General features: G+C 61.2%; 1 protein-coding gene across 1 annotated transcript; it reads left to right on the top strand.

Moving 5' to 3' along the window:
* The first annotated feature begins 2,153 nt into the window (after positions 1–2,153).
* On the top strand, positions 2,154–21,177 carry ADSS1 (adenylosuccinate synthase 1). The gene is made up of 13 exons (XM_033108156.1): positions 2,154–2,426; positions 9,447–9,549; positions 11,863–11,925; positions 12,470–12,520; positions 12,833–12,899; positions 14,518–14,625; positions 14,724–14,805; positions 15,507–15,633; positions 16,141–16,295; positions 17,057–17,181; positions 19,368–19,465; positions 20,584–20,733; positions 20,809–21,177. Exons 1-13 carry the CDS (start codon positions 2,235–2,237, stop codon positions 20,859–20,861), a joined length of 1,374 nt encoding a protein of 457 aa, XP_032964047.1. The 5' UTR covers positions 2,154–2,234; the 3' UTR covers positions 20,862–21,177.
* Positions 21,178–22,352: the final 1,175 nt, after the last annotated feature.

Genomic DNA, 22,352 nt, shown 5'->3' with positions numbered 1-22,352 from the left:
TTGCTGGAGGTCACACAGGGGGCCCCCAAGCTTGGTGACTTGTACTGCAACCACCCTGGGTGGTGTGGGGGCAGGGTTCTAATTCGGGCTGGGCCATGTGACTGGCAGGGCCCCAGTTGTGGCCTGGACAGGGCTGTTTATAGAAGGGGACTCCCCCGGGGCCTGCTGACTATTTATAGACCAGGCTTGGGGGACTTGGTGTGGCAGCCAGTGCAGCCAGGTTTGGCCCTGCAGAGCCTGCCCATCCCCCATGGTCCCCTTGGGCGCCCCTCTCACACTTGCTGGCACAGAGCCTTGGGTCTCCCCCAAGAAGGGCTCAGGGCCAGTGCCCTCCACCCCCCCCCCCCAGTCTTCAGCACTGCCCCAGGGTGGGCGGAGGGAAGCACCCCCACAGTGGATGTGAATCCAGCAAATGCCTCGCCTGACCAAAGGCCCAGCTTCCTTCATCTGGAGACAAGCAAAGAAACCTCTGGAACCCTCTTAGCCCCTCCTACTACAATCCAGCCTCTTCCTTGTCCACACCGCCAATGACTGTGCCCCAAATTCCCTCCCACCTCCAAACCCCAGCTCCTGGCACAGCCCCAGCTGGATGCCCCACCCTCAGCTGGCTGGGCCTTGCGTGGCATCCACAGCCTCACGCGCGGCCTACAGCCTCACGCGCGGCCTACAGCCTCACGCCTGGCCTACAGCCTCACGCGCGGCCTACAGCCTCACGCCTGGCCTACAGCCTCACGCCTGGCCTACAGCCTCACGCCTGGCCTACAGCCTCACGCGCGGCCTACAGCCTCACGCCTGGCCTACAGCCTCACGCCTGGCCTACAGCTTCCCAGGGGCTAGTGGCCGGGGTGCTGCTCACTGCCCCCACCGGGCCAGCTATCACCAAGGAGGCTGCAGACGTAATGCCTGCACCCCACACCCTGCCTGGAACCTACATTATGGGGTTTACCCCGCAACAATGCTGAGGGAATGGAACTGTTGGTGCCCCCGTGTGAGAGATGAGGGACTGGGGCACAGAGGGGCCAAGTAACCGTGCCAGGGTCAGAGCCAGGAGCCCAGGGTGTGAGGAAGGGAGAAGGAAGAGTCAGAGGGACAGCGGCTGGGCAATGCAGCCTTCTTCTGGGGCTTGAGTCAACTGTACGTGAGTGACCTTTGTGTGACAAGCCTGGGGTCCACTCTCTTCCTCCTGGGGACTGGCTGGTCTCCCTGTCTCCAGCCTGGGAGCTCCAGGCTGCTCTGCACCAAAACCCCAGGGTGGGAAGGAAGAGTGGGGCTCCCAGCACTGGTCTGAATGCCTCAGAGGGCACCGTTGCCCCCAGAGGACCATGGGTGGCCCCTTCTGCCAACCATGGGGCTAGCCTAGCCCAAGCCAGAGTCCACTTGGAAGGGGTGTGTGTGTGGGTGGACCAGGCAGTGCGCCCAGCTCAGAACACAGGAACCCAGCGGACCATCACTCAACCTCTCTGGGTACCCAGTCCCTCCACAGGCCTCAACAGGAAAGGTCTGGTGTGGGGCCTTTCGGAGACCCTGTCCCCTCCCCTGCCCGGCCAGGTTACCCTGACAGCACGGGTCGGTCCCTTATCCCCGGACTCAGGCCCTTGAGAACCGAGGGCAGCCAGCCTGTTGATACCGGCGCGGGCAGGCGCGGCCCCACAGCGTGCCCTATGCCAACGCCGGCCCCTGCTGCGTGTGCGTGGGGGAGGGGCGTGGGGGAGAGGGGAACACGCTGTGCTCTCTCTCTCTCCGTGGCCACCAGAGGGCGCGCGCGCCGGTTCAGGGAACCTGGGATCACTACGGGTCAGGCGCGCGCCCCTAGCCCCTCCGCATGCGTACCCCCGGGTGGGGCGCAGAGACGAAGCTCCTTTTTTGCAAGGCGCACTCCGCCCGGGAAGGGACCTCCACAGTTCCTGGGACCCCGCGGGGCCCGCTGGGCCCGCGGGGGTGGATTCGCTGAGCCCAGGCCTGCCCCTGGGCGGGGGCCGCGAACGTCCTGGTTACGTTCATGGGGCGCCCTGCCCAGTCCTGCTGGAGGGACCCCGGAGCGCGTCGCCAGTCTTTGTGCCCCCAAAGCGCCCGGCCCACCTCAGCTCCCGGCGGCGGCGGGGGCGGGCCCAGCGGCCGGAGGTCAGCGAGCGTCACGGGGCCCGCCCCCGCCCCCGGCCGGCGCCTTTTAATGGCTGGGGCGCGCGGGCCGGCGGGCTCTCGGGCGGCCCAGCGCAGCGGACGAGCCAAGCGGCATGTCGGCGACTCGAGCCTCCAACGACCGGCCCCCTGGCGCGGGCGGCGTCAAACGGGGGCGGCTGCAGCAGGAGACGGCGGCCACCGGCTCCCGGGTGACTGTGGTGCTGGGCGCGCAGTGGGGGGACGAGGGCAAAGGCAAGGTGGTGGACCTGCTGGCCACGGACGCCGATATCATCAGCCGCTGCCAGGTGCGCCAGGACGGTCCCCCACCCTGACAGACCCAGCCCCCCCAGTCCTCCCACCCAGACTCCGACACGCCTCTTGGAGTCTTTACCTCCGCGGACACCTTCCCAGCAGCCACCCCCACCTACTCCAACACCCACTCAGGCGCTCCCACTTCCCTCCCTGCACGAGACACCCCTCCCCCACTCCCGCCCCTAGGCACCCCTCCTTCTCCACCCAGCCCCAGCCCCCACCCCTGCAGTGGGCCAGGGCCGAGCTATAAATACAAGAGTTGCTGAGTTGGGGACACCCGATCCTCAGGGGGTGGGTGGGGAGTCTCGGGTGTGACGCTGGGCCCTTCAGTGGGGGAGGGTGGTGGGAACCTCAGCTCCCCTGAGAGACTCCAGGACACTCCCATCCTTCCTTCTGTCTGGGATGGGACTGGCTGACTCTGCAAAGGGTTCTCGTACCCAGAGAGGGCTGGGGCGGGGGTCGCTGGGGGCCAGCAAGGCCTCTCTGGGAGGGGGTGACCCTGAGGGGTCTACCAAGAGGGGGCAGAGGTGCGGGCGTGATTGTGGGCAGGACATGAAAGAAGGCAGAGCAAGGACAGGAGGGTCCCGGCTGGACGCAGGGAGAGGGAGGAAGCACGGACCTCTCGGCCAGGGTGACCAGTGGCTGGCAGTACCACCGAGGAGGCAGAACACAGGCTTTGTCCCCTGAGGGCCCAGGGCAGGGCCTCTGCCAGCTGCAAGCTGCTCTCAGCGCCCTCTGTTCTGATGGACCCTGGGCGCTCCCTGGGGGCTACTGCCCCATGCCAGGGCCGCCAAGCCACATGTGCTGTGTGGGCTGACCTGGAGCTTGGTTGGAAAGGGTTGGCTTCGGGGTGTCTGCATTGGAACTACTGGGGTTTGCTGCCCAAAATGGCGTAGGGGCACCCACCGAGCTCCTTCTCCCTGGTTCTGTGGTCCAGAGGCTGGGGCTTAGAGCCCCCTGAGAAGCTGGTGGGCCCAGTGCCCACTTGGCCGGGGAAAACCTCAACAGCTGGACCACTCCTGCTGGATGCTGACAGTGGGTTTCTTGGGAGGTGCTCCCAAGGGTCTCCCTCCCTGTCTCTGTTCTAAGCCACGGAAAGCAAGCTCACCCCCACCGCTGAGAGCCCCAGCTGCCAGAGGCAGCCTCAGGACCCCTGCTGTGTGCGTGAGGGGCCTGTGTGTGGTCAGGTGGCTGCCATCCCTGTGCCCTCCTGCCCCAGCACAGAGCACCCCCTCCTCCGCCTGTGTGCCCCAGTGAGCCCGTGACCCTCTACGTAAACCGCCCGCTCTGGTCAGCCCATCTGCCCTCCTCGAAGTGACTTTGCAGTTAGTTACTCTTGATACCCGCCTCTTGAGGCCACCACCGCCTCTCCTGGCTGTGGAGCCGGCTCTGGAGCAGAGCTCTCCCTGCTCTGCCACCTGGGTCAGCAGGCCAGCCCTGCCCACTCCTGTCACTTGAAAGAGCTGCAGGTGGAACCAGCCACTGGGGGGCAGGCTGGGGCCGAGTCCCATGTGGGTGGCTGCCTGAAAGGGCTACAGCCAGCCCGCCCCCCCCCCCCATGACTGCGTCACCTGGCCTGTCACCTGGGCATGGGCCATCCTGAATGGCTGCTGTGCCCCCGCGGTTGCCCTCTCTTTTATCCCCGTCTCAGTCATACGGGGCCTGTGGCCAGCCTGCATCCTAGGAGCCCCCAGCACCTTCCTTCCCATCCAGCCTTCGGCCTTGGGTTCCTCCTGCTGTTCTCTTCGCCTCCAGGACCCATTTCCAGAGCAGCCTTTCCTCTTCGCTGACCATTGACCGCTGACCTGATGTCGTGTGTCCTGGTCCCCGCCACAGCTCCCATGCCTTCTTACCCTCAGCAGCCCTTCCCAGCCGGCACTCGGGCCGTGGGCGGCTCCTGTACCCTCCCCAGCACAGGCACTCTCCTGCCCCATTGCCACCTTCCTTCTCTCCTTACCCCCAGCTTGTCCCCCAGGGCTGGGCTGTGGCCATGCCTGCCTGCGCCTTTCCTCTTTGTTGGCTTCCTGCTGCAGCCACCTCACAGTGACCCTGAGGCCATCATCGGCCACCCCATGCTGGTGTTCTCTGTGCTCTCTGCTGGGATATGAGCCTTCTGGGAGTCCCTGCCCCTCCACTGCCTGGCTCCCCCTTTCCGTGCCTCCTTCCTGCTGCCTGACCCCACCCCCAGGCCCAGGCAGGAGCTAAGGGCCTGCCCACCTCACTGGCCATCGCAGTCTCCCCTGCTGCACCCTGTCCCCAGCCTGGAGGTGGCCCCAGGTCTACAGTAGCCAGCCGCTCACTCCCAGCTGTACCCCCATGTCCAGAGTTACCTTCATCAGAGGCTCCTGACCACCGAGGCAGGATTTAGAACCCACCCCTCCGACTGCAGTGAGGGCATCACCGGGGCTCAGTGTGCCCTTGGGCTCAGTACAGGGCACCCTGCTGGGTTTTTCTTAGTTTCTACAGGAGCTTTCATGCCACCACCCCCTCTGGCAGGGCTGTGTCCATCCAAGTTCCCCTGTGAAGGGCCACAGGCTGGTGGTGGAGAGCTATGGTGATGTGCAAAGTGGCCTCACTCCCCGAGGGCCATGTCGGTGCTCTGGGGCCTCTCTCCAAGGGGACTATCGGGAAACATGTCACCAGGCCCCCCAGGCTGGTCCAGGGGCCTCTGGGGACAGAGGGGCCCGGAATGCCTGGTGTTGCTTCCAGAAGCAGGCTTCCCTCCACATCTGCACCCTCAGATGGCACTGGTCACCCAGTGGAGAGCAGCTCCTGGTTTGGGTTGAATGAATGAGTGGCAGGGACCTGCTGGTGGGTGCCAGACCTCGTGGAGCCCTGCATCGCCGGGGGCTGCAAGGCTTCACCAGGAGGGGTCCAGGCATCTCCACCTTGAGAGCAGGCCGGCTGCGTGGAATGCACCATCCTGATGAAACCTACCCTCTCCCGACCACCCACGGCCTCTGAGGGGCTGTCAGCCCCACCCTGCACTCACCTCTCTGCTCACTTTGTCCCCTCATCCTGCACACGGAGGTGGGAGAGCTGGTCCCTCCCTAGACAGGAGATCACTCCCCTCGGCCCCCAGTGCTGATGACAGGGTCCTGGCAGGGGGCTGTATCATGGGAGAAAGGCCAGGCGGGCGCCTCCCTGGGAACCTGCTGAGTAGGCGCCGTGTGACCTAAGGAGCCGTTCTGAGCAGTGTGGACACCTGTGTGGAGGGGGGAGCTGCTGCCTTGAGTGAGTCATGTGGGTGGGGGACCTCCAGGCACATAGCGGGGTACAAGGGGCCAGGGCTGTGAAAGGGGGCCAAGCACAGGACACATACCCTGTTTCCCCGAAAATAAGACCTAGCCGGACAATCAGCTCTAATGCGTCTTTTGGAGCAAACTTTAATATAAGACCCGGTCTTATTTTACTATAATATTTACTATAAGACTGGGTCTTATATTAATATTTTCTCCAAAAGACGCATTAGAGCTGATTGTCCAGATAAGTCTTATTTTCGGGGAAACATGGTACTAGAGAGCAAGGCTGTGGACACACGTGGGGGACAGCACTCACAGAGTACACTCCATCCCGAGAACCCTGCTGGTGTTGAACGTGAGGGCAAGGAGGAGTGTGGAGAGGCACCCCATGGGGACATCGGGGTTGGGTCTCAGGGCTGCATGACCCTTGGGGTGCTTAGGAGGGTGGCAGAGGCCACACAAGGCAACCAGGGTCTCTAGATGCAGGGTGGGGGTTGGGGAGCACTCGGGTGTGTTGCATGGCCTAATGTCACCACCCAGGGTCTCTGGGGACAAGTGTGCATGGAGCTGAGCCCAGGCAGCCCCAGGATGAGAGCACCCTATACTGAGCCCGGGCCCGCCCTCCCTGGCCCCAAGGAGGGTGGGCTGCTCAGATGCCTGCAGGGCTAGGAAGTTCAGAGCTGGTCAGATTCCGCAGTGGGCTTGGTCCTGTTACTGTGTCCGGGAGTGAGAAAGCTGCCCTATCTTAGCTCCCTGCCAGGGAGGCAGCTCGCATCTACTGGGGACTTTGAGTGACTGACCAGGCTGGGCAGGGGCAATGAGGGTGGCTTCAGTCCCCAGAGGGGCTTAGACCTGTGCCTGACCGCAGGCTCCAGCACAGAGGGGAGACTCCTGAGGGGCTGGTGCTAAGGCCCACCTCCGTGCCCCACCCCCGTTGACCGGGCTGTTCTCCCAGGGGCATGGAAGTGGGTGCTGCTGAGCAGACCGGGAGGCTGAGGGCTGGGAATCCCCAGCGCTGCCCCGAGGTCCCAGGACGGTCCTGGCTCACTGTCACAGGGCACTGGGCACACAGCCTCTGGACCTGCCTACCTGGGACAGAGGCTGAGAGCAGCCCAGGAGGAGAGGGCCACTCCTCAGACGCCTGAATAGTCCTTTTCATGTCTCATGGGGACCCTGGGTAAGTGCCCTCTCCACGTGGTTTTCCAAACCAGCCCACAGCCTGAGTGCACAGAGCCGCACCCCCAGCCAACAGACACCCTCTGGCCTGGCTGTCCTTGGGCCTGCAGACAGCAGCCAGGCCAAAGCCTGAGGACAGGACAGTGGTTCGAGTGGCCCTGCTCCCACCTCACCACGGCCTGTGTGCAGCCAGGGGAGCGCAGACCAGGATCTCTGGTGGTCGGCAGGCCCTGGGCTCAGCAATGGGTTGGCTCATGCCCCTGGGAATAGACTGTGGCCTGATGCCTGGGCCCTGCAGCTGGCAGAGGTCATCTGATGCCCACTGGTCCACAATGGCCTGTGCCTGTTCCTAGGCACCCATGTTTACCCCAAACAAAGGTGGGGCTGTGCTCAGAGGCGCTTCATGCCTGCCTGTGTATCCTCGGGCTAGCAGACACTGGCACTGGGCGCTCAGCAGGAGAGAAAGGCAGGGTGTCTGGGCTTTTCTAGCCCCCAGCCTGGCAGGTAGGACTCAGCAGTGGGCAAATGTGTGGCATCCGGAGGGACAGTGTCTGCAGGGAGGCAGGCTGGCCTGTGCTCTGCCGCAAACGCCCTTTTCTGGGGACCTCGGTTTCCCCGTCTGTCTGTGGATGCCACGCCTCCCAGGCTGCCCCTCCTATGGCAAAGGCGATTGTGGCATGACCGTGGGTGGAGAACCTCGCTGAGGGGACTCACTGCCCATGTGCCCAGACGAGGGCAGAGCAAGCATGGGGTCTCTGGGAGGACAGTGATCCCGCAGCCCGGGGCTGTCAGTCACGCGTGGGCTGTCAGAATTCCCAGCCTCCCGATGGACTGAACCAGCACCCCAGGGCGGGGCTCCGGTCTGCGGGCAGTGCCACTGACCACTCTGATGGTCGAGGCTGAGCCCCTGGCCTCTCTTCCCCACCCCACTCCTCGCCCACATCAGCCTCTTCATCTCCCCTCCGGCAGCTCCTAGGGTGGACCACCAGGTTCACCTCCCAGCGCCGTCTCCATCCTCAGTCCCCAAGGCCTGGGCCACTGCCAACCCTGGCTCGTGGGGCATCCCTTCTCGGTTCCCACGCCCCTGCTGCCCCCTTTGTCCTCCGGCTTCCCCTGTCTCTTGTGCAGTTCCCACAGCCAAGCACCTGGAATTCCCAGGTCCCCTCAGTTCCTGCTGGTCATGGGGCGCCGGGGGAAGCAGCAGGCCCGCCCTCGGGAGCCAAGCTGTGGGACACCGGATGGTGGTGACCCCAGGAGTCTGTGTGGGCAGACCTGTCGTGCATGGCTTCCACACCCCGGGTCAGCGGCACTGGCGACAGGCCTAGAGAGGCCTCCTGCATGCGTGTCATAAGTGAGACCCCTGGTAGGATTGGTTTTCAGCAGGGCCTGGAGGGCGGAGCAGGCAGGGGGAGCAGGAGGTGAGTTAGGGCACCAGCCCCACTTAATGTAGCGATGTGGGCAAAAGGCCCAGGAGGGAGTGCCCCTGGCCCGGGCCTGCTGGCATCTGCCCTTTGCTGCCCTTAGCTGCCCCCGCGCTGCCTGGCTGGGCTGCTTCAGTGGAGCTGGGAGACTAGCCATGCGTGAGGAGCAGGTGCTCCTGGTGGGGGTAGGGGAGGAGGCCTGTCCTTCAGCCCTGCCTGGGGTGGGGCAAGGAAGGCAGGGTGGAGCCCCGCCCTTTTGGGCCCTGCAGGGTGGCAGAGGCCCCACTAGCCTGCAGCCCCCCACCCCTCTGCAAGGCAGGAGGACGGCAGGGTGTGGCAGCACGGAAGCCCAGGGAGACGCAGGCAGGAAGGTGGGGCTGGGCCGGGCCAGGCTCCAAGGTCTTGGGGACAGAGCAGGCACAATGAGGGGGCACCAGCAAGCTTGTGTCACTCCCTGGGGGGACGAGGATGGCCCAGGGACCCATGCCCTGGGGGGCACAATGCACTCCAGTGCTGGGAAGTGGGGCTTCAGACCAGCCATCCCTCTGCCACTGGACCTACCTGGGGCTCCCCCAACCCCAGCTCTGGCCCCAACCCACTGTTAGCACAAGACCCATCACGAGAAAAGCCTGTGGCCTGTGTGTCCCTCAGAACAGGCTGGCCTCAAAATTGCGTTTTCTTTATTCGTACGTGGGAGGCATGGGCCCAAAGGGAGGAGTCCCACTCGAGGCAGTGAGGTGCTCTGGCCCCACGGGCCCGTGATGGTACCTGTTCCCCTCAGCTGTGTGCCACCATGCAGGGTGGGCCCTGGGGCCTGAGTGTATGCTTTCCAGAAGGGTTGGGCCCCCTCATTCCTACATCAGAGGAGGGACCCCTGGAGGGGCTCCGAGTGTTCCACCTTCAGGGTCCTACAGTGAGACACCTCCTTTGGACGCTGATATGTGCCCACGAGCCCGGGTGTTGGAACCAGCCCCTGCGGCACTAACCCAGCACAGCCCAGATGCGCGTCAGAGCCGAGCACTGCGCCAGGCTTCCCAGGTCCACGCGTGGACTCGGGACAGAGCCGCCACCCACAGGTGGCTCCTGAACCCCTGCTGTGGGAGCTGGCCTGGTAGGCCTGCCTGGGTGGCGCAGGCCCGGGCTCCTGGACACTCAGCCGGCTTTCTGTTCCCAGGGGGGCAACAACGCTGGCCACACGGTGGTGGTGGACGGCAAGGAGTACGACTTCCACCTGCTGCCCAGCGGAATCATCAACACCAAGGCCATCTCCTTCATTGGTGAGTGCCAGGCGCCCTGCCCCGCCTGCCAGGAGCCTGTCCTCAGCCTGTGCGGCCGGTGGGGGCGCCAGGGCCAGAGGGAGAAGGGGGCCGCGGCCGGAGGAGCTCCCAGACTCCCCGAGGGCACTGAGCAGGCCTGCGTACGTGCGCGTCTGTGCAGGTCTGCACGTGTGTGCGCTTGTGCACACCTACGAGTGAGCGTGCCTGCACGTGTGTGTGGGTGTGACGGGCCTGGCTTCCTGCTGTGTGGATGGAGCCCAGCCCGTGAGGGGACGCTGTGCTTCCCCTGTCCCCTGCGCGAGGGTCCATGCTCCCCTCTGCAGCCCCCTGCCCCCAGCCCTCACCCTTGCCCTCTCTGCAGGCACCCGTGACATTTTAGTGCCCCTGACAGACAGCCACCTCCAGGACTGGGAGGATCTCTCCCTCTCTTCTTCTGTCTCCCTGTCTCCCTCTCTATCTCTGCTCTCTCCCTATCTCTCTGTCTCCCTATCTCTCTCTCCCTCTGTCTCTCCCTCCCTCTGTGTGTGTGTATTTCTCTCCCCCCCTTGCCCATGTTCACAGGGCCTGACTGCCCATCCTGGTCTCAGCTCCTAGCCTCCCTTGCTCAGAGACGCTTTCTCTGGTCTCCAGGCCCATAGGACGTGCTCTCAGAGCTCCCAGTACTTTTCCTTCTGGCTCTTTCCATGACTCACCGCACTCGTGACCCTTCTGCACCCTCCCTCACTGCTCAGGAAGTGGAGGCTGCAGGGCAGGAGTGTGCCCGGTGATGGCACAGGGTCCAGCTCCCTGCATGTGAGACAGGAAGGGGACTGGGTGAGGGGCCGCATGCAGTCGGGTGACGGGGATGCATGTGTGTCTTCTCCATGTGGGTGCAGACTCGGGCCCCAGCAGTGGGTGAGGACATGCGGTGACAACCTGCACTTCACATTGGGGACCCAGCCTGTGCCCCCAGCCTGGCCCTGGCAGGGTGGGGTCCTGCTGCAGGAAGCCCCTCAGTGTCAGCCTGTCTGCTGGGGCCCCGCTTGCCAAGGAGGGTGCTCTGCTGGGTCTCGGGGGAGCTGAGGACAGGTCAGGCCGGGCAGGCACCAGGGAGCATCGGTCAGCGTGGTCAGACGGTGCCCGACACAGGCTTAGCTGTGCGGACTGCCGGAGCTCACACAGCTGTTCTCAACTTTTGGACTCCCCAGGCCCTTCCCACGTGGTCATTTCAGGACGCATGGCATTTAGGTGACCTTTTGTGCTTGGTGTGGCTTGCGTAGTCTCTGAGTCACTCATGCCCTGTCTTCCTTGGTCCAGCCTGTGCCACTGCCAGCCCCAGCAGGGACCGGTGCAGGAGACGGTGGCCCAGCCTGGCACCTTGTGGTCTTGGAGGAAAGTGCCAGTGCTCAGCTTCACCTGGACCCACACGAACATGCTGGGTGACCTTGGGCTGGTGTGCCCATGTGGGTCCTGCTGCAGTTTCATGTGGACGGGGCAGCACAGCTCCTGGGGGCCCGCTGGACCCTGGGAGGGGTTGGGGCTTCATCACACCTCTCTCCCACTGTCAGGCCGTTGAAATAAATCGTGATGCTTCATTGGGGCAGAATTCATGCGCCCTGAAGTTCACTCACGGCTGTGCAGCCATCATTGCAACTCAGTGTTTGAGCACTGTCGTCACCCGAGAGACCCCCATGCCATTTGCTGGTCGTCCCCCTCCCACCCAGCCCCGCTACCCCCTCTACTCTGTAAATGCTTCAGGCTGGGTTGTTTTATTTGGGCCCTTTCTTTTATTGTGGTAAAATACACATAACACAAATGTACCATCTTAGCCATTTTAAATGCACAGCTCAGTGGAATTAAGCACTTTCACTGTTGTGTCACCATCCCCACCATCCGTCTCCAGAACTTTCTCATCCTGCACATCTGAACCGCTGTCCCCATTACACACTCACTGCCCAGCCCCTCCGCCCCCGGCCCCGGCCCCACCATCCACGTCCTGTCTCTGTGGACCTGACTCCTTGAGGGACCTCGTGTAAGTGGATCACACAGGATTTGTCCCTCTGTGTCTGCCTTGTTTCCCTTTATATAGTGTCCTCAGGTCCACGTGTGTTGTCACAGGGGTCAGAGTCCGTCCTCTTTAAGGCTGGGTGACGTCCCAGTGTGTGGCTGGACCCCATACGTTTACTCACTCATCTGTGGTGGACACTGGGTGGTGTCCACGTCTTAGCTGTTGTGAATGGTGCTGCTGTGAGCGTGGGGTGCAGATTCCGTGCCATTTTAAACACGAGGCCCAGTGTCTGTGATACAGTTCAGTCTCGTGTCTGTGTGTTGCAGGCAACGGGGTGGTTGTCCATTTACCAGGCTTGTTTGAAGAAGCAGAAAAGAATGAGAAGAAAGGTAGGCCCCAGTGCCCGTGGGGGTGCCCTGTCCCAGCCCCTGAGTGTCTTTAGCAGCCGTGTTGGCTGGCACCTTGCTGTGCATTTTCTCTGGTGGGCCAACTCTGCCTCCAGGAAAGGACATGGTTCCTGGGGTTCCTTGGGTACAGGAGGCAGGTAGGCAATGACTGAGGCCACCAGCAGGGCATCCGGGTGAGTCAGACCCTGGAGGGTGTCCAGAGTCAGGCTGCCCACGGAGCAGCAGCCCTGAGACCCGAGAGGGTCCATGGAGGAAGCAGAGGCTCAGCCTCAGGGTCCAAGTTCATGGCAGGTGGGCATCTGGCCCTGGGACACTGCAGGTGGCCAGACAGAGGCCCTGGGGAGGTGTTGCTGGGCTACCTGGGGGACGGGTCTGAGACCCCCAGTGGGGAGACTACGGGGTGTGGGGGGACCTGTCACTTGCCACATGCCAGAGGTGACCATGGTAGCCTCTTGCAGGGTAGGGGGTACGGCGGGGAGCTGGGTCGGGAGGCCCGCCTGGCCCTCACCTGTGCCTATTGCCGCAGGCCTCAAGGACTGGGAGAAGAGGCTTGTCATCTCTGATCGAGCCCACCTCGGTGAGTGGTAGCGCCGCCTGCCAGCCCCCTGCATACTGACCCCACCATGGCCCTCTTCCCTGGCTGCACAGCCCACAGAGCTCCACATGGCCTTCCTGGGCAAGGTAGTTGGGCCACTGTCCCCATGGCAGACAGGAAAACAGGCCCAGGGGGCCTCACAGTCACACATCAGTTGGTGGGGAGCAGAGGCCGGATTCCAGTTTGTCCCCTTTCAAACTGGCCCACCGCTCTGCGACGGTCCGGGTGCAGCAGGGGTGGTCTGTAACCCTCTGTCTGTTCTCTCACTCCCGGCACCCTCACCTGGCCCTGCAGTGTTTGATTTTCACCAGGCAGTGGACGGGCTCCAGGAGGTGCAGCGGCAAGCCCAGGAGGGGAAGAAGTGAGTACCAGCACTTCTCTTGGCTGCTTAGTCCCCTAGTTAGTGCCCTGGGGGTGTATCCCATCCAGTGTGACAGGAGGGGAACCTGGATCCCCTCAAAGCCTCTGGAGAACAGCCGCATTGGCCCCTGAAGCCCGAATGCACCGCCTCTCCCCAGCTCACCCCCAGGAATGCATGTGCTGTCTCTTACGTGCCACGCCCACTGCCGCTGCTGGGATCCCCAGCCAGCCTCGACCCCACCCACGGCCTCAGCAACACACGCCCCCAAATCCTGCCCCACCAGCACCTGATGGTCATACACTTGGCCCCCAAGGATATTTGTTCCAATAAGCTGGGACTGTGGTTCACAGAGCCAGGAAGGGGCGAAACAGACCAGCATGCACTGCGCGCACACACGTGCACACATATGCAAACTCACCTAACACATGCACATATGCAGTCGGACAATTAAGTTCACGAACTCATTCTAGAAAAAGTGCTCCATCCCTCATTGCTGAATAGCACTATGGTCACCTTCGAAGGACTCCCCTTGGGAAGCTATGCACCAACGCCAGCGCCTAGTCCACCTTTCAGAGCAGTTTTAGAACTCTTTATCTGGAATGGCCATCAGAGCTGTCATTGTATTGCCCTTGATGTCCTGAATGTCATCAAAATGTCTTCCTTTCAGTATTTCCTTTATTTTCGGTTAAAGAAAGAAGTCATTGGGGGCCAGATCAGGTGAGTAGGGAGGGTGTTCCAATACAGTTATCTGTTTACTGGCTAAAAACTCCCTCACAGACAGTGCCGTGTGAGCTGGTGCATTGTCGTGATGCAAGAGCCATGAATTGTTGATGAAAAGTTCAGGTCGTCTAACTTTTTCGTGCAGCCTTTTCAGCACTTCCAAATAGTAAACTTGGTTAACTGTTTGTCCAGTTGGTACAAATTCATAGTGAATAATCCCTCTGATATCAAAAAAGGCTAGCAACAAGTTCGCAAACTTAATTGTCAGATCTAGTACATACATGTGCACATATGCGCTTACTCACACTTCGCACATGTGTGCACATGTCAGTACACATGTGCACTCACGCATGTGTGTGCATGCTAACACGCTTGCATGTACACATGCTCTCACACATGTAGACACTAACATTGTTCACATGAACACGGGTATGTACTCACATGCACACGTGTGCACTCATGTTTTTACACACTCGTGCACACACTCACACTCCTGTGTACACACACAAACACATGCGCTGGCCAGTGCGTGCAGGGCGGGCACAGCTGGCTCCCAGTCCGAGGAAGCAGCGTCCCCAGAGTCAGTCAAGAGGGGCGCTTGGACAGAATACAGACGGGATGGGAGGGCCCCATGGGCACTGGGTCCCAGAGGGAGGTGGCGAGATGAAGGGAAGGTTGGTTTGGGGCCCAGAACCATCTGTCACTGCCCAGCCCCTGGGTCCCTGAGAGCTGGCAATTCGAGGAGGCTGGTCGGTCCTCATAGCCGCCCAGCCCCTGGGTGCTGCTGCTAGGGAGGCGCCTGACATGTCACCCAGGTGTGGAAACGGGGGTCTGGGGGGCTGGCCGGGGACCCCAAGTTCCCAGGCGGGCTCCCGTGCTCACAGCCACTCCCTCTCAGCATTGGCACCACCCGGAAGGGGATTGGACCAGCCTACGCATCCAAAGCGGCCCGCACCGGCCTGCGCATCTGTGACCTGCTGTCAGATTTCGATGAGTTTTCCGCCAGGTACCTGCCTGCCCACAGCCCCAGGGAGCCCCCCCTAGTGAGGAGGGGCTTGGGGATCCAGCAGAAACGAGGGGTCCCAGTCACTGTCACCTCTGCAGATTCAAGAACCTGGCCCATCAGCACCAGTCCATGTTCCCCACTTTGGAAATAGACGTTGAAGGTCAACTCAGAAGGCTCAAGGTAGAGCTGGGGCGGCTGGGCAGCGTGTGGTTCTGATGACTAGGCCACGTCCCTTGAACACGCACGGAGCGCACCCATTGCAGGGCACTATTACTGGGTGGCTGGCCTTCTTGGGGACCATGGCTGGCTGTGGTCAGCCAGGTCTTAGGAGGCGGGGCTTACCTGCCTGGCCCAGCCCTCACTTCCTCTCTGGGGAAGGTACTCAGGACGTGCTGGGGAAGGGAGGCCGGCACTGTCCTATCTGCGGCAGTAGGTAAAGGTGAGAGGGGCAGGTGGGACTGGGGACAGGATGATGTCAGCGCAGAGCCCTTCTGGAAGTTTCCAAGGTTAGGATCCTGCTCCAGCCCTTATCTAGGGCCATAAATGAGAACAGGGACGGACTGCCAGGGACACCAGTCATACTGGATGAGGACCCATCCTAGTGAGCTCATTTGAACTTGAATTACCTCCAAATACAGTCCCATTCTGAGGTCCTGGGGGTTAGGCCCTCAATATATGAATTGGGGGGGACACACTTCACCCCATTGTAGTCACTAAGGCCAGTGCTGAGTGTCAAGGACAAGACCCGGATGGGGTCATGTTTGCAGACCAGGCCCCTTGCTGGGAAGGATCGTGCTGGCTGAGCGAGGCTGTCAGGAGGAGGCAGGAGCTGGGGGGCCGTGCCCAGGCCCCCCCCGCAGCAGCGTTCCTCCTTCTCCCAGGGCTTTGCCGAGCGGATCCGGCCGATGGTCCGAGATGGCGTCTACTTCATGTACGAGGCGCTCCACGGCCCCCCCAAGAAAATCCTCGTGGAGGGCGCCAACGCAGCCCTCCTGGACATTGATTTCGGTGCGTCCTGGCCAGCTGACCCCAATGCCCCTCCCTTTGTGTCTGCCGGGCCCGGGGCATGGCAGGGTCCCTTCCTCAGACACGCTGCCCCCCATGCCATGAAATGGTGCAGCTGCCCCTTATTCTTACTTCAGCGGGCGGGGAAGGGAGAAGCTGAGCTGGAGATGAGAGGACGGAGGGTAACAGAAACCCTGACAGGGCGGGTGCTGCGGGGCTGCTAGAGCTACAGCTCAGGCTGTCCCATGCCGGCCTCTGCGTCCCCTTCCCGACCCCAGGGTCACACCAGCACCGAGGCCACCTGGTGCCAGCCAGGAAATCTCCCTCTTCTCCCCCCTCACGACCCTGTGGGGGCCACTCCCCCAGGAGGTCCCTCTAGTTGGCCCTTGAGACCCCACCAAGGGGCCATGCAGGGGGCTTATCTGCCCGCTGTCCTCTGCGCAGAGGGACCCCTGGGCTGGGGTGACCTGTGGGGGTGGCGGATGGTCCCTGACCGGTTCTGTCTTGTAGGAACCTACCCGTTTGTGACATCATCCAACTGCACAGTGGGCGGTGTGTGCACGGGGCTGGGCATCCCCCCCCAGAACATAGGGGACGTGTATGGGGTGGTGAAGGCGTACACCACACGTGTGGGCATCGGCGCCTTCCCCACCGAGCAGATCAATGTGAGTGCCCAGCTGCTGCGGGACCCCTTGGGGACATGGGGGGGCCAGGCGCCATGGCGGTGCGTAAGGACATGTATATAAGGCTGCGTGCTCCGGCATCATGGCCCGTGTGGGCTTACACAGGACGCACTGTGCACACGCGTGTCCACACCGCCCCACTCCTCAGGGGTGTTGCATGCGTGTGGAGTGCCACAGTCACCTCTGAGCCCCGGGGTGGGGCTGCCCAGGGACTCCCTGGCTCAGAAAGGAGTCCTCAGGACGCCACCAGCCTGCCTTTGTCAGTCTGGCCTGTGTCCTGGTGTCTGCGAGGACAGGAAGCCCTTGTCCTGAGCAGGTGTGTGTAAAGTCCAGAGTGGGAAGGATAGCGGGTGGCTTTCCTGGGGCAGGGAGCACAGGGACAGGGATGGGGACCCCAGGAGAAATAAACTCATCCCCACTGGCCCCCAGCTAAGTTACAGGACAGGTTGGGTCTGTCCTGCCCTCCCTGCAGGTGGGAGCTAAGGAGGAGAGGGTGGCAAGGCTGCCTGTGCCTGTCCACCAGGCAGAGTCCTCCTGCTTTCAGGAGGACGCCCTCCGCCGGACCCCTCTGGCCAGCAAGGCGGGGCCTCAGCTGGGGGCCTCAGCCTATGGGGAGTGAATTTGACAGGGGGTGCAGCTTCCAGATTGCCCTGAGGCAAGGCGTGGGGGATGGCGGGCCAGAGGGCTTGGTGAGCAGAGTTGGCCGGGCACGGCTCTCTTTCACCTGCTCTGTTCTCACGCAGGAAATCGGAGACCTGCTACAGAACCGCGGCCATGAGTGGGGGGTGACCACGGGCAGGAAGAGGCGCTGTGGCTGGTTAGACCTCATGATTCTGAGATACGCCCACATGGTCAATGGATTTACCGCGTAAGCAGCCACCATCGTACTTATTGCCACATGGTCACTCCGCTGCCGTCCACACCGGGTCCCGTCTCAGACTCCCTGGACGCCACCAGAGCAAGTGGAGCTGGGGGTCAGGGCTCAGGGCCTGTCTCCCCCGTGGGGCGTTGTCACCCTAACTAGACCCTTCCACACGGCAGGGCCTGTCCCCGGCGCTCAGAGCCAGCCCTGCAGCCTGGGCCTGTCTTCTCCACGAAGGCAGAGGGCATCTTGGCATCTGTAAGAGGCTAAAATAGTTCATCTAGAGACGGGGTAGGTAAACCCAGAGCCAAAGGGCTCTTGTCCTGATGGACCCAGCACGCAGCTACGTGGGCACTGGCCTGGGCCAGCTGAACCTGGCTGTCCAGACCTCTGGGCTGTTAGGGTGCAGGGCTGGGGTTGTGGGGAGGGGAGACTCTGTTCAACACAGTGTGTGACCGAGGACCAAAGGGGGCCATGCTGTGAGCTTTGAGACCCCAGACAGGCCCCTGGAGCCGGCCAAGCAGGCAGGCCTCCCACAGGGCTCTCTGAGCCTAGGAAAGACCTGGCTCTTTGAGATGCTTCTGTGCAGAGAGTGAACTGGGGAGCTGCTAACCAAGAGCACTGACAACGAAGTGGTGTTCGTAGGCTAGGATGGGCTGAGCTGATGGGCACTCCAAGGTCAGGCTCAGGGTCAGGGTCAGGGCTGATGGGAGCTCCAAGGTCAGGGTCAGGGTCAGGCTGATGGGAGATCCAAGGTCAGGCTCAGGGTCAGAGTCAGGGCTGATGGGAGCTCCAGGGTCAGGGTCAGGGTCAGGCTGATTGGAGCTCCAAGGTCAGGGTCAAGGTCAGGGTCAGGCCGATGGGAGGTCCAAAGTCAGGGTCAGGGTCAGGGCTGATGGGAGCTCCAAGGTCAGGGTCAGGGTCAGGGCTGATGGGAGCTCCAAGGTCAGGGTCAGGGTCAGGCTGATTGGAGCTCCAAGGTCAGGGTCAGGCTGATGGGAGCTCCAAGGTCAGGGTCAGGCTGATGGGAGCTCCAGGGTCAGGGTCAGAGTCAGGGTCAGGCTGATGGGAGCTCCAGGGCCTTGGCCTGTGCCAGCAGTAATTGTCCTCCATTCAGTTTCCCCTGAATACCAGGATGACACCGGGCTTGTAAGAAGGGTGCCGACCCCCCGGGGGAAAGGCTACCTTTAAAGCTCACCTCATACCCCCCACCGCATGGCAATAGTGGGAGTGGAGCTCTGGTTAGAACCTAGAGAGCTCTGTCCCACATTCTCTGTCCCATCAGAGGGGCCTCCGCAGGTTGCCACCTCTGTGAGCCAGCTTTCCATAGCTGTGGGGTGGGAAGGTGACCCCGGAGAAGGGATCCTTCATGTCATGTAGCTGTTTTCCTGAAGTGGTGTTCCCATGGGGCAGTGGGGTGGGCCCCCACGGTGTTCCCGAGACTGATCAGGCAGCCGGGGCTGCCCCTTGGTGACAGTTACAGGTCCAGCGGCTCAGGACCTTCTGGGGAATGAGGGGCTTTGTTTGAATGGGGGACTGGCTGCTTCCTCCTGAGCTCAGTGAGCCTGGCAGGGCTGAGAGGCAAACGTCTGTCACAGGGTGAGAGCTCATCAGAGTGTCTGTTTAGTGCAAATGCGAGCCATGCCTCCTCCATGCCCATGGGGCCAGTCTGCCAACAGGAGGCCAAGGGATGCAAGTGCCATAGCCGAGCACCTGACGGGCATTCCAAGCGCACTGTGACCACGGGCTTGGGGAGCACAGGGAGACCCACCCGTGAAGGGAGGAGGAAAGGAAACGGGAAAAGGGAAGACACTTATATGAGGTCCTGGGCTCTGGGCCTGGTGGAGGAAGAACTGCCAAGGTGGACACCGTCGTGGTCGGCATCTGTGGTGTGCACGGGCTCGGTGTTTACGGGGCAGCCTGGGGCGTGTGGGCAGAGCAGTGGGAATGTGCTAAGGCCCTAAATGCGGCTAGGATGGAGGGCAGATGTGGTAAGAGCCGCCCTGGGGGCACTGGAGGTGAGGAGGACCTGGGGGCAGCAGGTGTGCCCAGCTGTCTGCTGCATTTCTCTGGGGGTGCCTCACCGTTATTTTCTGGTCACTGAAATGGAGAAGTGAGGGGAGGAAGCCAGAAGAGCCATGAGCACACTGCCAACAGCTTCTCCGCTTGTCCCATCTGTTGGTTTTGTACAGGCTGGCCTTAACCAAACTGGACATCCTGGATGCCCTGGATGAGATCAAAGTCGGCGTGTCATACAAGCTGAACGGAAAGAGGATCCCCTATTTCCCAGGTATGGGCAAGAGGGGGCTTCCTCTGTGGGCAGCTTCAACCACCATGGGGCGGACTTGGCCTGTGGACCCCGGAGACAAGAGAAGGGTCTGCACATGAAGTGTGCAGAGCAAGTGCTTGTCTGCAGACCCACCCGTCACAGGTTCTCACTACAGTGGGGAGGCCTGGCTGGGTCTCGGGGCAGCTGCAGGTGCCTCCAGGGTTTGGGAAGCGCTCAGAGGGACAGGCCTGGGTAAGCTGGTGGGAGGCACTTCGGCACTCACCCAGAGACCTGGGCAGCAAGGCCTGGCTCCCGGAGAGCTGGACACTCACCCAAGTTAGCAGACATGGATTTCTCTGGAAAGCCTAAAACTGTGAAAATGGGAAGATGACTATTTTCCCTAAGAAAACATCCTGGCTGAGGTTTCTGTTACCACACAGCCCTGCTTTTCAGAAGCATGAAGGTGATACTGCCTTCCTGGGTTTCAGTTATTTATGCACCTGGACTGGGGGTCACGTTCTGACCCCACTACCGCCGGCAGCTTCCTCCACAGCTGTGAGTGGGCCACCTCTCGCTCCCCTGGTTGTGTAGACCCACCAGTACCTCCTGGCTACGATAGGCAGGAGCTGTATGTGTCCTCTCTGTCAGTGTCCCCTGGCCCTACTGACCCCTGACCTTTGGGAGGGCGCACAAGGAGAGTGGTGTGATCCCGGGTCCAGAGCCTCGGGGAGCATGCAAACTCAGAGGAGCTGAGACTCAATGACTCTCGGAGTGGATGGCTCATTCCAGCACCTTCCATCAGTAAGGGATGGCTGGCATCTGCTGTGACCCTTCAGGATTTCCTAACACTTCCGGGGCCCAGAGCCCTTAGCATTTCCAAGCGAGGTCCTTGGCGTCCCATAGCTGAGTCACCTGTGGACGTTCCAACAGAGCATGTAGCAAATCTGCATGCAGGGTAGACATGGTCTGAAAGGGGTATAGCCAGTATCCAAGAGCCACTCCCCAACCCTGAGGAAACCAAGCAGGGTGACTTGCCCTCCTCGCCACTCAGCCCCCAGGCAAACAGGCCCTGGGCTGGGAGTCCCAGCTACCCAGCGTCTGCCCCGGTGATGGACCTCATCACCCCTGTATGTCCCCAGCTAACCAGGAGATCCTGCAGAAGGTGGAGGTGGAGTACGAGACCCTGCCTGGGTGGAAAGCAGACACCACAGGTGCCAGGAAGTGGGAGGATCTCCCCCTGCAGGCCCAGAGCTACATCCGCTTCGTGGAAAACCATGTCGGAGTGGCAGGTGGGTGTCCTGTGTCCGGCTGCCCTCCCCCCACCCCTGCGGCACCCCAGCCTCAATGACCCTTTTCCCTTTCAGTGAAATGGGTTGGTGTCGGCAAATCAAGGGAGTCGATCATTCAGTTGTTTTAGACCAAGACAGAGCTGACCCAGCAGGCCCAGCAGGTACCAGTTCCCATATCCACAGCCGTAGTCTGTTCCTCGGAGGCAAAACCAACACCATAAACAAATATGAAAACTGTTTCCTGGACTTTTGTATTTCTCCTTGAGCCCTCAGCTCAACCCGTTGATTTCTATGATGATTTTCAACACCCGAAAGCCAGCACTGTTCACATTTTCAAAATCCTGTTATCGAAATGAGCCGAGGTGCTCGAAACACAGACCTTTAATTATCACATGGTTGTATGTCCGGTTGGAGCAGTTTGACAATAAACATATCCAACAGCCACTGGACAGTAGTGGTCATGCATGTTTTGTTCTGACCTTGTTGTTTTGTTTTGACTTTTAAACACTAAAAGTCACCACTGACACTTCACTGTGACAACAGCCTGGGTGACAGATGTGTTTGGTGACACAAAGCCAAGTTTGTTTGCTCAGACAACAGAACAGAACCAGCCCATGAAAGAGAGACCGCAGCAGTGAATATGTTTTCCAAAACCAAACATTTAAACAAATTTCACTCTAAAGCCTTGAGCCCGTCCCTGCCGGGATGGTGGTGCGAAGGGCGGCCCCTTGTCTTTGCAGTGGGCACTCCACGTGGCGCTCTGATGTCCCGCATTGAATGAGCTTGTCCCTACTGGCCAAGCGGCACATTCCAACCATACGCTGTGCTCACCCTGAAGCTGAGTAGCCTCCTTAAACCACACTCCAGGGTTTGGGGTCAATTTAGAAAAGTAACTGCCTTTTTGGTATAATTTAAAGAGGGAAGGAATTATATATGGGGAAGCCCAGATTCAGCCAGAGTTACACCGGGCTTTTTGGCGCTGAGAATGTCGGCTGGGTTCACTGAAATTGGTGTGTGCCAGCGCTGCCAGCTGCCATGAGCCCCGCCACCCTCACCCGTGGGGACGCTGACTCCTGTGACATGTGTCAGATGAGCAGCCGCAGTCTGAAAACCCAGTGACTTCACCATGCCAGCAAACCCCTCAGACAGTGCCCGAACCACATCAGCGACTTGAAGGGAGTCAGGAAAACACGGTTATGCTTCAGCTTCCTTTGGCTTCGGGACCAGCTCCCCAGCTCCGTGGGTGACAGGCACACGTAGAAGCTGTCTCGGAGTTTTCCGAGAATTATTCCCTCTGGTCCGCGATACAAGAGAGATAAAAGGAGAGCGACCCGAGGCAGGGTGAGCTCTTAGGATCCCCGCCTCACTGTCTCCAGGCGGACCAGCTTCCATGACCGGGGGTCCGCCTTCCATGACCAGGGGACCTGCTTCCATGGCTGGGGGTCCACCTTCCATGACTGGGGGACCTGCTTCCATGGCTGGGGGTCCACCTTCCATGACTGGGGGACCTGCTTCCATGACCGTGCTACATAAAAAGCTATGAGCCTGCTTTGCAAGGTGTGTGGGGGACACATGAGAGCTGCAGGAAGGTTTCAGAGGGAGATTTTGCAGTGGCTGCT

This window comes from Rhinolophus ferrumequinum, chromosome 6, assembly GCF_004115265.2.
Source record: "Rhinolophus ferrumequinum isolate MPI-CBG mRhiFer1 chromosome 6, mRhiFer1_v1.p, whole genome shotgun sequence".
Lineage (NCBI taxonomy): Eukaryota > Metazoa > Chordata > Mammalia > Chiroptera > Rhinolophidae > Rhinolophus > Rhinolophus ferrumequinum.
Note: the sequence above shows the minus strand (reverse complement) of the source record. Positions and strands in the feature narration are given on the sequence as shown.

Coding starts and splice junctions, on each gene's coding strand:
- ADSS1 (XM_033108156.1), top strand. CDS start 2,235: ATGTCGGCGACTCGAGCCTCCAACGACCGGCCCCCTGGCGCGGGCGGC. Junction 11,926..12,469: donor AGAAAAGAATGAGAAGAAAG/GTAGGCCCCAGT, acceptor CTATTGCCGCAG/GCCTCAAGGACTGGGAGAAG. Junction 19,466..20,583: donor GAGGATCCCCTATTTCCCAG/GTATGGGCAAGA, acceptor GTATGTCCCCAG/CTAACCAGGAGATCCTGCAG.